We start from the raw sequence: 14,648 nt of genomic DNA on the forward strand, positions 1-14,648 counted from the left end.
ATGTTCTTTAACACATCTTTTACAACAGCGACCTCTCGTGACTCTACGCGGCCAGACAGGTAGTAGCAGAGTAAATGCTGAAGAAAATGAACACTTACATAGTTGATCTGCATGTATGTGCCGCTGCAGCCTCCTCGCAGATATTACAATAATCCTAATTTAATGAAGTCATTTCGGTTAGTTTCGACATTCCCTGTGCGTTTCAGTTATTCGACCAATCAGAGTCCTCCCACGTCAAAATACTTCCGGTATGCTCTCTGCCTTGCCTTTCCACTGGAACGGCCGGTGTGTGAGCTTATCAGGAGTGTGTACCACGTAGACCATAGGCAAATAACAGCTATAAAGGTAATAAGACTGCTATTTCCGCAGTTAAATAGCCTTTGGGACGTTTTTAATGAGTGGAAAATGTAGACAATATTAACTTGTGTGTGCTTAGTGAGAATATGTGGCAAGCCAGTTGGAGTGGTGCTAGTTAGCTACTAGTGGCTAGCTAGCATGCTTTTAAGCATATGAATGGGGCTGCCTCTATGCACGTTTTCAGTCTAGCTGGCTCATCAGGTTGGAGCCAGCTATATATCCAGACCAGCCTGCTTAGACCAGGACTAACCTATAGAAACAGCTGAGCCACGCAAACTGTCAAAGATCAGGTCAGGTTTTTATGTGGTTGCATGCTTCAGCTGTGGTAGCAATGTTTGGGGACTTGTTGTGCACCTTTGGTAATTCAAATCTAACCAGGGATGGGATGTGGATATAGACAGATCCCTAGTTCTCTTTGCTTTCCCCTGGGACCTGGCTCTGGTTACATGTGTGGTCACAGTTGTATGGTGTCTTTTGAAATGAGTGTCATGTAGTCACTCAGCTGTCTTGCTCTGATAACTCTTGCAGATGCCTCCAAAGAAGGCAGAAGCCCCAAAACAGGCTCCATTAATTGGACGATTTGGAACTTCTCTGAAAATAGGAATTGTTGGATTACCTAATGTTGGGTATGTACATGCAATTAATGATGTAGACAGCTACAAAGCTTGTTAACTAATATGTATTTTTTTAGCACCATTATTGACATTCAAGACTGATTAGGGCACTGCTGACACTCTCCTGACTTTCTTCGCCACAGGAAATCCACCTTCTTCAATGTGCTCACCAAAAGCCAAGCTGCCGCAGAGAACTTCCCATTCTGCACAATCGACCCAAATGAGAGCAGGGTGCCCATTCCTGACGAGCGCTTTGAGTTTCTCTGCCAGTTTCATAAACCAGCCAGGTATGCGTCATGTCAGTGTGTTGCTAATGTGTTCTGGTCGTCGGACGTAACTGGGCCTACATCCATGTATTTCTGTGTAATATTCCCCCTCTCGCTGATGATCCCTCTGTTCTCTGTCTGCCTGTCTTGTCTCCGCAGTAAGGTGCCAGCCTTTCTCAACGTAGTGGACATTGCTGGCCTGGTGAAGGGCGCTCACGCAGGACAGGGACTTGGAAACGCCTTCCTCTCCCACATCAGTGCCTGCGACGCCATCTTCCACATGACCCGTAAGTTGCTGAGTCAGCACCACAGCCCTCACCCCACTGTGTGGTAGCACAAAACTCAGTAGAATGGACAGGTGTTAGCAGGGCCTGTTAGAGCTGTTACCACATTGCTTAAAGTGGAATGCCACCCATTTAAAGAATTCACATGTGTTATTTCTGCGCCCCAGGACAGTTCAGTCAGTGTCTGTGAACGTCACTGGGATGTAAAATCAAGGCCTGCTCCATAGACAATGAATGGGCGTTGACTTTCTGGAGCCATAAGATGCTAAGTTGAGTTATTACATTAAAGTAAAATTTACATTCTAACATTGCTAACAGGTATGAACCATCATTTGGGTGCAAGAACTCATACAAATAAAGTACTTAAAATGAACTGTCAATGATTGTAACTTAATTAGTATAAACTTAGTGAGGTTTTGATATAAGCTCATCTTGGTCTTTTTTACCTCACCTGCACATGTACATTTGTTTCCCTTCCTTTCTTTGGTAATTCTCTTAATATATATATATTTTTGTTTGTATCTTAATATATGCAAATAAACTGAACTAAACACAAAAATCGGTGTCAACAAAATCAGCGCTCCATTCATTGTCTGTTTTACGTCACAAATTCAAGGGGTAGTTCTCCAGTTTCTAGCTTTAAGAAAGAGTGGTGCATGTTGATAAGTTCTGACTGAACTGTCCTGGGGCACAGCAATAACATGAATTTTGAAAATGGGTTACATTCCCCTTTAAGACCAGTCAAAGGCCCACAGACCTCAACAAGTGAGTATTGGTAACAGACCACAGACTGACTGCGCTACTTGTGTGTGTTTTAGGTGCATTTGATGATGAGGACATTATCCATGTGGAGGGTAACGTTGACCCAGTGAGGGACATAGAGATCATCCATGAGGAGCTGAGACTGAAGGATGAGGAGATGATCGCTCCAATCATTGACAAACTGGAGAAGACTGCCGTCCGGGGAGGTGACAAGAAACTCAAACCTGAATATGTAAGTGAAGTGTGTTTGTGTATGTGTGTGTGTGAGCAGTGTGTCTATACTTTGGAGCACACTGTATCCCATTTGTGTCACAAATCTCCTTCAAAGCAGATCATACCAGAGAGTATCAGCCTATACAAACCACTTATAAGCTTCTTCTTCTCGCTTCAGGATATCATGCTGAAGATAAAGAACTGGGTGGTGGAGGAGAAGAAACACATCCGATTTTACCACGACTGGAACGACAAAGAGGTATGATTGTCAATCTGTAAGTGTACATGATCCAAGTTGATTTGTTATTACCGGGGTGTTGTGTGGATCAGTGGACTGTGGGCTGTGTTTTCTCGGTGTGTTGAGTTTATGATTGGTTCATGGCCTCTGTTATTTTCCGCTGCTTGCTTTCCTATTGGGCGGAACAGTCTGATTGGTCATGACTGCGTTACTAGCTTTTGTGATCCTCTGGCAGGACCTACTTCTTATCGAAGCAGTAGGGTTTCACCTGAGAAATTCAGTGCACTGGGTTTTCAGAACTGAACTAGACTTTGCATATTTTCCATGATTTGTGTCTTTCTCTGCAGATTGAGGTGTTGAACAAGTACCTGTTGTTGACATCCAAGCCCATGATCTACCTGGTGAATCTCTCAGAGAAAGATTACATAAGAAAAAAGAACAAGTGGTACGTTTGCTTTTACCTACACCTAACCTGTGTGTCTGCGTGCGTGTGTGCACCATGCATGCTTTGTTTATGTATGTATTTTTATTTATGCAAACGAGCATACATTTATTACATACATACAAAGCAATACACATATAAACATAGATACATAAATAAATGCTAAATATACACATATGCAAAGAAACCTACATCTGAACATGTGCAGAAAGTAAATAAATAAGTAAAGAAAGTAATTAAATAACAGCAATAATAACAATGAATCAGAGGTAATAATTAGAAAATATTGTGGGGGATTAAACGCAAAGAAATAGATGTTCATGTATGTCTGTTCTCTGTAGGTTGGCAAAGATCAAGGAGTGGGTAGACGCCCATGACCCGGGTGCTCTGGTCATCCCCCTGAGTGGAGCACTGGAGTTTAATCTGCAGGACATGTCTGAGGAGGAGAGCAATAAGTACTGCGAGGAACACAAGACACAGAGGTGAGACATGCACACATACACACATTTAATAAGAATCGCTTGACTCGTATTTAGAATCAATTTAAATACCGAAGACATTAAATGTACATCAGTTCCTCTTGGGTTCCTATTGGTGCAAAGTGGTATCGACAGCTTACAGTATCACAGCACGTACTGATAAGACTTCACCTCCAGTGTAATTGGACAATGCGAGACATACTTAAGACAGAACAGTACACATTGCTCAACATATATGCATTCAATATTCTCTTAAGGCTCAGTACCTAATCCAAACATAAACAGAAACTGACAGCAATCAAAGCTTGGGATGAAAGACATTTTCATTGTCAAATTGATTAATAGAACTTGATCTAAGGACTAATATTATGTGACATGTAAATGTTTATGTAAATAAATCATTTCAGTCCATTTTTAAACTGAATAGTTTGTTTACGTTTGTAAAACTTGCACTGTTGTGTAAATTTGAACTGTATTCACAGTTATAATGAGCTCTTAAAAGTTTCACAAATCTTATTTTCCATCAACAAATTAAATTCTCCAATAATTCTGCTAAAATAACCAAACAAATAAATTCCAGATTGGGGCTTTACCCAGTCAATCCACCCTCCACAGATATTTTTTTTTATGCAGGACTTGCTTGAACTGCTCCAACACACAGCTCATTCACTATGTGTGCATCTCTGTCTGTCTGTTGTTAGTGTAATGACCAAAATCATCAAGACAGGCTATGCAGCGCTACAGCTGGAATACTTCTTCACAGCGGGACCAGATGAGGTGCGAGCATGGACCATCAGGGTAAGTGATGTGATCGTAAATAACTTTGTCTCCTTCGTGATTGTCACCGTATCGTCACATCCTGTACTCCAGTATTAACTCCTGATAGATATCTGTGTGAATTAATTGAAGAGCTTTGTTTCAAAAGCCTATATATCCTCCTTGGAAAATCTACAGTTCATCATTTAATATCTCTATAATATAGAAGTGGGAAAAAAAAAATCTAATAATTTTGTCAAAACGAAGGCTTAAGTTACCTACTGTTCTTTAGCGTTTCTAATTTTGTTTTCAAACTGTTATTTACCATTTTGAAATAGTGGGTGTCACTGTTTTCAAATGGTGAATGTTACATTTTTTATAACAAAATTTGTCAAGATGGCAGTGTGTTGATATATTGGCGATTGTGTTTTGAATTGTCACTTTGTGTTCTGCTGTGCTGCAACAGAAAGGCAGCAAGGCTCCCCAAGCCGCAGGAAAGATCCACACCGACTTTGAGAAAGGCTTCATCATGGCCGAGGTGATGAAGTACAACGACTTCAAAGAGGAGGGCAGTGAAAATGCTGTCAAGGTTTGTTTGAATTTTAATCATACTAACTCTAATATATCTGAGTCTCTGTCAATTACTACAAGGACATATTCTGGGAAACATAGTTGAATACTGTTTTTAATTTGCCTTTTGATTTCACTCCCTCTTTCACAGTCTGCTGGGAAATACAGGCAACAGGGCAGGAACTACATTGTGGAGGACGGGGACATTATCTTTTTCAAATTCAACACACCCAACGCACCCAAGAAGAAATAAGGAGACCCGACAGTCAACAGAGGGAGAGCTCAGAATACAGTCTAGTCCGGCCCTTGAGAGCTTACAGTGTCCGCTTGGTTTTCGCACTTCTCTCTTTGAATTTTACGGGAACAAAACTCTCCCTGGTTGGCCAGAAGTCGATCGGTCTCCCAGGTCTGGACCAGGGGCGAATTTCTGTTTAGTTGAAATGTTCAAGGAACCACAGATGAGAGATGTAACAGGAGGAATATAGTAGAATGTTCTATAGGAGCGCACCATACATTCCGATCTGTAATATTTTGAGCAAATTCCCCCCCCCCCCCCCCCCAATTATGTAAAATAAAGAGAGAATGCGAGCCATCACACAGTGTTTGCGCTCAAGACCCGGACTGTGCTGAGTTCTGAGCAGGAGGGATATTATTATTATTTTAGATAAAGCAAAGCAGGCGTCTGTGACAGTGCCTGATCAGAAACCTTGAATGGAGAGTGTTGATTTACGCACAGCTTCTATTGACTTAGTTTGGGGCTCGGGAGACAAACTGACTTCCCTTCACTGTATATCATTATCTTGCAACTACACCCTGCATACCAGACGATGCTTCGTTGTGAACCAACAGAGCTGCAGTATCGCCCTGCGGATCATCTGGCCAGGACTGTAGAGCTTGAAACGCGTCTTCTTTCACCTCTCCTCACTGCCTCCAGGGTTTGAATGTCTTTTCTTTTTTGAGAATACTCACTGACCCCCTTCCACACCAAACATTTTGCCAAATTGAGGACTTAGATAGAAATCCTGCCCTCTTATTGAACTAGACCGAGTTCGTGAGGAATAAGGTACAAGGGAGAAACTTTCAAGATTTTACTGTAAGTGAGCCAGGATCTAACAAAATCATTATTTTGGAAATGCATGTGCTGCGCCTTCACTAATGTGTCCACACTCAATAAAAGGAGACAAACCTATATGATGGCTTTGTGTGTTTCTAATTATTTTTTCCTCATGTCATATACTAAGGAACTGGGTATAAACACGAGGGATAAAGTAAAAAGTTAACATTAGGGGATGGAGTAATGTGCAGCAAAGGATGTAAACATGTGGAAGTTGTATTTTATGTATAGAGGAGAAAATATTCGGGTGGTGGCAAATTGTGAAGCTTTTGACTGAGCACAACAAAAACTTTAATGCCTGCCACTCGTCACAGTTCTGTTATAACAGCACAAAGAAACGCAACTGGATGAAATAATAGCCACTGTGCAGATTCAACATGTGCGTATTTATTTAACAGTAAAAGGCAAAATAAAGTGTAATATTTCGAGACCAACACAGCTGTTTTCCAAGTAATACTAGTACTTATGTTTTCCTAGTATTACTCCGTGGATTCAACTGCATTCCATTTCTGCTCTCGTCCAACAACAAACAGGAAACGCACGTTCTATTAAAAATGATCGACATCTTGGTTGGCCACTGACGTCTCACCTAACCCCTCGATTAGCCAATCGGCTTAGAGAAGAACGGCGGGACTTCCTGTAATGTGATGCAAATTCGACGGTCAAGCTTGTTAGTCCCACCTTTTTGTGTTTCCCGCACCGTCAATCAAAATAGAAAAAAATCGACCCGAATTCACCGATCAACACTAGCCCGCCTTTGATAAAATAATCATGTTCGGAGTTTAGTTGATCAGATAATCTTCCGATTACTACCATTCACGCTATGACTGGTACGTAAACATTTAGCGCATCGAAGCGTACAACTAATCGGTGAGTTTGTGCAACCTATAGCAAAGCAAGCTACGTCTTTTAATCTTTTGCCAGAGCTCTAGTGCTAGCTAGATATGGTTAGCTAACTAGCTAGCTGGCTAGCCACGGAGTTGACAAAGTAAACATTCAATCTGAGCCGAAATCGCCTCAGAATCGTCGTTGCAAAGTTGAATTTCGCAGTCAACTCCTTTTGGACTGAAGAGTGGGGATGCTTTGCGAGCTTTTCTGGGAGGCAAGAGTTGAAGATTACAGAGTTTTGCTCAGTTTCCCCCTCTCTCTCTGCTAGCGCCAGAGCAGCCTTTGAAACAAGGAGAAATGGCGTCCGCGGACGTGGACAGCAGTCAAAGCGAGTTTCTGCAACACGGCGGCGGAGCGGAAACACAGGTATCCGACATTTTAGGTCGTCTTTTCGCTTTCTCCCACCTATGATTGCTGGATGTTATTGAGAGCATGAAGTTCACACGTTTTAAAAAATTTGATGCATGGGGTGAAAGCCGTACACTTCCTGTGTTCCCCTCAATAACGGCCACCCACTTTACCCCTCTAAAACCCGCCCATAGTGGGTAGGACACTGAAGTCAGTCACTTGGGTCGGCTCGCTGAAAGATAGCCCGTGTACCTTGGGCTGGGAGGATGCAGTGGTCTCATAGTGTAGTATGGGAAAGCGTCGATGATAAAAACAGTAGCGTTCACTTCTACAGTAATAGTCACCCATCCCCCACTCCCTGCACTCGACCGTTTCCATGCAGGCTAGGGAGCATGTAACTTGAATGTGTCTTGGTGGTGTAACCAGCTAATGCCTGTTCTGTCGTCGATTCTGTGCATCATCAATCCTGCTTGACTCCCACTTCCTATTATTCACTCTGTCTTTGATGTATCAGCAAATGTCTCTGAATCCGTCAACTGTCTCTCAGACAATAGCCAGGCTGGTTGCTTTTCCCTTTGATCACATCCTGATTTGAGATGAATTACTGTCTCCTTGGGGATTGAGATAGTATGATCTATCCTCATTAATTCGAATTTGTCAATTTTACTCGCAGACAACAGATATGTCGGCCATTCAGCTAACGGGTTCAGACCGATGGGAGGTGTTAACTCCGGTCTCAACTGTGAAGGAAGACCAGGGAGTCGTTCACATTCCAAACTCGGGAATTGTCACGTCCAATGGGCAGTATGTGCTTCCTATTGGGAGTATTCCCAACCAGCCCATTTATGTTACAGCGTCTGGGAATGAGGCCTCGAATGGAGTGTCTGGCATTCAGTATCAGGTAAAAGAAGACACACACACACTTAACCCGCAGTTGGTGTTGTTTACAGGCAGTGTTGCTGACTAGAAGTGTCACCCCTCCTCCAGGTCATCCCGCAGATCCAAAATGCAGATGGAACACTTGCAGGATTCCAAGCACAGGGATTGGATGACGGCACGGGACAGATCCAGCTCATCCCAGATGGCAGCCAGGGCAGCCTTGGAATCAGCTGCGCCACAACGACAACCACAGACCTCCTGACGCAGGCGGGGCAGATCCAAGGCGTGTCATTGGGGGGGTCGGCGTACACCAGCACGGTACCTGTAGGGTTGCCCGGCAACATAACCTTCGTCCCCATAAACAGCGTGGATCTGGAGTCGCTAGGGCTGGCGGGCGCTCAGACGGTCCCTATAGCGACAGGCGTCACGGGGGTAACAGCCGAAGGCCAGCTGATCATGGGCGGCCAGACGCTGGACAGTCAGGACCACGACGCCGGAGCCAAACAGCAGCTAGTGACTGTGGGCGACGGCGGCGCTAACCAAGAGCTCTACGTGCCAACCACCACTTCCTCCTCCACCTCTTCCCATCTTCCTGAGACCATTGATGGCACCGGTGTTCTGACCCAAGCGACTGCCGTGTCTGCGGGCGTGTCCGACCCCTCCTCTTCAGAGAACTTCAACTCCCAAAACCATCTGCAGCAAATCCAGGTCAGAACGCTTCACTGCTTCACAAGCCACATTAAAGCACAATCATGTTGTCTTGCAATCTATTATTGCGCTTGTAACTTTTGTAAATACACAGGATCCAGTGTAACTATCCATTGTGCTGTTAAACTAGGGCAAGCCTCTATGTGGAAACCTGGCTTGAATGTTAGGTCTCGCCCATTGCCTTTTATTCTAACTTATTTTCGTGTTTCCTACATTGCAGGTATCAACTTCCAACGCCACCACTCTCTCCCAGCCCATCCTCCAGCTGTCTGGGGACAGCCAGGCCCAGGTGGCCCAGGGCCAGGATCTGGCAGCAGGCCAGACTCTACAGAGTGTACAGCTGGTCAACCCGGGCACCTTCCTCATCCAGGCCCAAACAGTCACTGCCACTGGACAGATCCAATGGCAGACCTTCCAGGTATGGTATGAGGAGTGTGTAGGAATGTGTTTTTTTCCCAGCTTGTTTAATGTTTTAGGGCCTGGAGAATTACCCAGTGGGGTCAATTAAGTGTGATGTTTTCTAATCATGTTTTTAGGCTCACAGCTCTTATTTATTTCTGTTTAAGATGTTATAGAGTGCTACATCACATTATTATGAGCCAGTTTCAGTGCTGTGCTCAGAACTCTTGTATCTGATCCTTGTGTTGTTCTTTCCAGGTTCAGGGAGTACAGTCTCTCCAGGGTCTCCAGCTGCCCCAGGGCCAGGGCCAGGCCCAGCAGCTGACCTTAGCCCCGGTGCAGACCCTCCCTCTGGGGCAGGCAGGCCAGGTCAGCCTGCCTAACCTCCAGACCGTCACAGTCAACTCTGTCGGACAGGCTGGAGTGCAGTACACACAGGGAGAGGACGCAAACAGTCCAGCTGGTACGGGACACGTACACATACACCCACACACATGATTTATTCATCATTTTCCCTATAATTTTGCTGCCAATCAATTTTTCTTAACAGTTTAGAGATGAGGTTTTCGTGCAAGAGCAGCATTACATTCTTTACTGCTCACCGAAAGAAATCATGGCTGAGTCTCCCTCATTCTCTCCCTGATTCAGACATCCACATAAAGGAGGAGCCGGACTCTGAGGAGTGGCAGCTGAGCGGCGACTCCACCCTGAACCCCAGTGACCTGAACAACCTGCGTGTCCAGATGGGTGACGAGGACATGGAGACGCCCAGCGGGGAGGGCAAGAGGCTCCGCAGAGTCGCCTGCACCTGCCCCAACTGCAAAGAGTCTGGAGGAAGGTGGGTCTCACAAAATACACACACACACACATACACCACGAAGTATTTGTTCAGTAAGTTTGTTCAAAAGTTTGTTTACAAAGTTTGTTCAATAGAAGAAATGAAAAAAAAAATCTTTTCCACATGCTATCCACAGGTGTTTAAAAACCTGTTTAAAAAGTCTGAATCTAAATTAAAGTTTTAAAATGTTTTGAAATGTCTTAATTGCAGTAATTGGCAGTCTTATTTTTTCCACCACATTATGCAGGTTTATTTGCAATTATGTTTTATTGTGATGCAGCTATAAATGTAGTTTTAATGACAGATTATTTTTACATTACATGATATTAAGGGGTACAACAACATGCCAAACATGTTGTGTTTTCATCGGAAGCGCTTTTAAACCCAGTTGGAAAGTCATGTCCCTAAACCTCTTAATTTGCTGGTGTCCTTTTTCCTGTACTGCTCATTTACAGTTTCAGAACTTTGATTAGCAATGAGAAATAGTCTGATTTACCAGCTTTATGTTTCTGTATTTAAGTTGTTAAATTGGGGTTAAATCCAATTGCAGCTTGTTACTGGAAGGTAGCATTTTAAAAAGGCGCTTTTAAAAAAGTATTTAATTTGGCTTTGTGAAACCTGCAGATAACCGGTTCCATGAAAATACAAATAATTAGTGTCTCGCATGTTTTGGCTAATCTTTCATCAGTCCATTGCTGTAATAAATGTAATGTAATAAATATTTTTATTTCCATGTAGAGTGCGCTTTTTTTTTAGTTATTCATTCTTATGTAACAGCTGTAAGAACAGGTGATCAACCATTGTATTTGTGCCTTCTTCTCAATCCCCTCTTCTTCCTCCTCCTCCTCTCACAGAGGTTCAGGCATGGGTAAGAAGAAGCAGCATATCTGCCACATTCCTGGCTGTGGGAAGGTGTACGGGAAGACGTCCCATCTGCGAGCCCACCTGCGCTGGCACAGCGGGGAGAGACCCTTCGTCTGCAACTGGATGTTCTGCGGCAAGAGGTTCACCAGGAGCGACGAGCTGCAGAGACACAGGAGGACACACACAGGTGAGACGACGTCACACAAGTCAGCGGCATGTTTCAGATCACCTCCTAGAACAGTTTTACAGACAGGCTTTTATAGATGTTAAATTACTCTCTGGTATTTTATGTTTTTTTTTACTGTTGTTTTAAGTGTTTTATTGTCTGGAAAGCATACAAGTAAAGCTAATGAAGGCATGTCGTAATATGTTTAGAGAGCAGTTTCCAATGGTTACGAGGGCCATGCACCTGTGTTGGAAGAGTGACCACAAAAGCAAAGATTGTAATGTTATCACCTCTTCCTCCCTGATAAAACAGAGTGAAAGGAATACACCCAAGTTTTTAGGAGATTGTTCCTTGGTCAGCTTATCTGTTAAGAGATGAGAACATAGACACCAAAATCATTCATCTGTCCCCAGTAGATCATTCACTCCAGAGCTTCATGCTAACACTTTAGCATACACTGTGTTGAGTGATAGTAGGTGACTAGCATTATCTCAGAAGTGAGAAAATGAGAACAACTCTAAAGCTAAATGGTAGGTAATTTTGAATGATATGCAGTTAAGTCTGGCAGTTTTGTGTAGGAGATTTGTAAAATTTACATGGAATATGATGCAAAAAAAATTTTGACCAAAGGGACTACTTTCCCTGTGTCCATAGAAAGTAAAGGAGAGTGTGTACAGCTAAAAATCACTGCACAGCAGATGAATATGTGGCTGCTCAACTGAAACGATTCCAAAAATAACCCTGGCTACATCAGCTGTATTGAGTTAATGACTACTTTGGATAACGCTAGTCGCCTACCATCACTTAGCATAGTGTTTGCTAAAGTGTTAGCACGGAGAGCTTCGAGTGAATGATCTACCGGGGACACATGAATGATTTTGGTGTCTATGTTCTCATCACTTAACAGGCAAGTTAACCAATGGGACAATCTCTCAAAAACCTGGTTTAATATCTGTACCTCGGGAGGTTGTTCAATTCATAAAATGTCATTCCTCCAACATTGCGGCGTGTCCCTCAACACTGTCTGCCAGGCCTTTATCATGGCTGCTGCTGGCATGCGCATGAACGCTTAGATGTCACACGTCGCCTGTGAAGCGTTGATTTGTTCCCACTCACTGTTTGATCCGTGGGCTGTGCTTGTACGACAGGAGAGAAGAAGTTTGTGTGCACAGAATGCTCCAAGAGGTTCATGCGGAGCGACCACCTGGCCAAGCACATAAAGACTCACCAGAATAAAAAAGGCGGAGTTTCCTCCTCCTCGTCTCCGCCCCCCACCGACACCATCATCACCGCCGATGGAACCACGCTCATCCTCCAGACAGCCACCACCCACGACCTCGTAGGCAATCAGGAGATCCCCTTGCAGCTGGTCACCGTGGCGCCCGGTGAGGTCATGGAATGAGGCGGGCTGGGGGTGTGGCTTATTATGAACTGGCCTATCACAGGGACCTCTTGGGCTTTTCTCTTCCCCTCTTACTTTGTTTTTTTTTTTTTTTGTTTTTTACATATGAATATATACGTAAATATATATGACAAATATATATATTTTAAGTAAGAGTTATCATGACTTTATGTTTGTTTTTTGCAGTCTTTTTATAGGCGGGCAAAAAAAAAATAACATTAAAATGTGGTTGCTATGTACACACGCGCAAACACACACACACACACACACACGGAGGAGAACACGCATAGACACTCAAACACGACATGAACACTCAACACAATGAAATGCCTTATTTTGTATCATACTCTTGTATAAAATGCTGGAGGTGCATGTGTTTTTTTTAAAGCTTTGCGGATGATGTAACTGTAATGGAGATAAATGTGTTTGTCAAATGATGATGAAAATGATGGGAGTTTTTTGGAAGAGGGAAAAGGAACTAGTGTGCCTCTCCGGGACGATTGACTTTTAATCGTGTCTGGAGAGCTGTGAGGGGGTTGAAGACTGTTTGAAGCAGCATGGCATCTGCATTGGACTGTCGCACTGCCGCCGGCACGAGTTAGCGCTTTGTTTAAACGTGCGGCAGCAGTAACACAATCACCGACAGCCTACAGTACAGTACAGTTATATTGATGTCATGCCGTGTTGCTTCAAGTAGAATTGATATTAGCTGGCGGTCAGAGTAGGACGACAGTGCCACTGTTAACTGATCTAACGTTGGTTTTGTGTTTTCCACCCCGAAGCCCTTCCTGGGAATGGGGGGGAAAGATGCAAGTGGCTCTGAAAAAAAAAAAGGGCAACTTCTTCCAGTATCTGGTCAGTGTGAACAGAATGTCTCGCTCATCTGTCCTCACGAGCACACCGTCCGTTGTGCTTGCCCAAGTCTTCATTTTAAATGTCTTTTTATTTTCCTTTTCACACACTTGTTCTGTTGTAAATTCAGCATTTGTATTTCAGTTTTCCGTGTCTCTCTTTTGCCAGTCTGGGTGTCGTCTAAATCGAGCCTCACGGTGGCGATCATAGAACGAGGAAACGTAGAATGTTTACCTCTGAATTCCTGCAGGGCTCTTGTCATTGTCGACTCCATATGGTGGCAGGAAGAAAAAAACAAAACAAAACATGCACCGATGTTTCCATGTGAATAACAGTGAGAGACGTATGCAACAAATCAATGAGCTCGTGCGGAGGTGTTGTCATTCCAGTTGGATCGTGCGGATGATGTGGAATTACAGGTTTTTGCAATAACTGTTCTGTTGGTAATTCTGGCCAGATGTCACTCAGTCAAAAGGAAAACAATCATGCCATTGTTATTTTTTTTTTTTTATTTTAATTCATGTAATCTCTTCCTCAGTTTGTCCATGTTTGTAGCATTCATTTACATGTATATTATCTTATTTTCACATTGTTTATAGAAGCCATTACTTAGTTAACTGAATCTGTTGTATCAAAACCTTATTTTAAGTGATTTTTTTTTTTTTTTAAGAATTTGTGTAAAATTTGAATGTTACTTTTTGTAAAACCTTTTTTCAAATGGATCACAATAAAAGTCTGAAACCTTCCAGTAACAAGCTGCATGTGTGTGGAGGCGGCGGAGACTGCCAACCGCCCCGAGGCTTTTCTCTTTCAATGGCAACAGAATGGATTTACTGAGCTTCATCTGGAAGGTTCCTGGATGATATGTGCAGCAGCAACACACAGTATATAGATGTATACAGACCAGAGAAACTACTTATCTTAAGCCAGACACTATACTAACATGAGCAGAAATGCCTTTACATACATTTAAAGGTGACACACTGAACCACGTGGAATTGGGTACTTAATTTTGGGGAATTTATTTAACAAAAAAAATGACACCTAACAGTACAGGTAGCCAAAACAAAGATATACAGAGCAGTTGGATGATCATGACAAATCCTTGGATATTTTTTTTTTTATTACTGAACAGAAAATCTGATTTTTGTTTGGGACCAAGCTCTGATCTCATGACCGCCCTTCCCTAAACACAGAGCGGCAAATGTA

General features: G+C 43.2%; 2 protein-coding genes across 6 annotated transcripts; both read left to right on the forward strand.

Moving 5' to 3' along the window:
- The first annotated feature begins 276 nt into the window (after positions 1–276).
- LOC139642549 (obg-like ATPase 1) lies at positions 277–5,377 on the forward strand. Its single transcript, XM_071517421.1, has 11 exons — positions 277–345; positions 886–983; positions 1,115–1,258; positions 1,397–1,524; positions 2,340–2,515; positions 2,675–2,755; positions 3,082–3,179; positions 3,518–3,658; positions 4,357–4,453; positions 4,878–5,000; positions 5,133–5,377. The coding sequence occupies exons 2-11, from the start codon at positions 886–888 to the stop codon at positions 5,232–5,234; spliced, it is 1,188 nt and encodes a 395-aa protein (XP_071373522.1). The 5' UTR covers positions 277–345; the 3' UTR covers positions 5,235–5,377.
- A 1,434-nt stretch (positions 5,378–6,811) lies between these two features.
- On the forward strand, positions 6,812–14,184 carry LOC139642555 (transcription factor Sp3-like). 5 transcript variants are annotated; one of them, XM_071517428.1, is made up of 9 exons: positions 6,812–6,925; positions 7,252–7,349; positions 8,005–8,232; positions 8,319–8,918; positions 9,139–9,336; positions 9,576–9,780; positions 9,966–10,155; positions 11,010–11,206; positions 12,334–14,184. In XM_071517428.1, the coding sequence occupies exons 1-9, from the start codon at positions 6,919–6,921 to the stop codon at positions 12,585–12,587; spliced, it is 1,977 nt and encodes a 658-aa protein (XP_071373529.1). In that variant the 5' UTR covers positions 6,812–6,918; the 3' UTR covers positions 12,588–14,184. The 5 variants fall into 5 exon arrangements, with proteins under 5 accessions (XP_071373529.1, XP_071373530.1, XP_071373531.1 ...); XM_071517429.1 differs by having other exon boundaries at positions 6,815–6,965; XM_071517430.1 differs by having other exon boundaries at positions 6,815–6,965; positions 7,263–7,349.
- Positions 14,185–14,648: the final 464 nt, after the last annotated feature.

This window comes from Centroberyx affinis, unplaced genomic scaffold (assembly GCF_046629955.1).
Source record: "Centroberyx affinis isolate AG114_WGS23_722 - 3 ecotype Tasmania unplaced genomic scaffold, CSIRO-AGI_Caff_v1 ptg000491l_1, whole genome shotgun sequence".
Taxonomy (NCBI): domain Eukaryota; kingdom Metazoa; phylum Chordata; class Actinopteri; order Beryciformes; family Berycidae; genus Centroberyx; species Centroberyx affinis.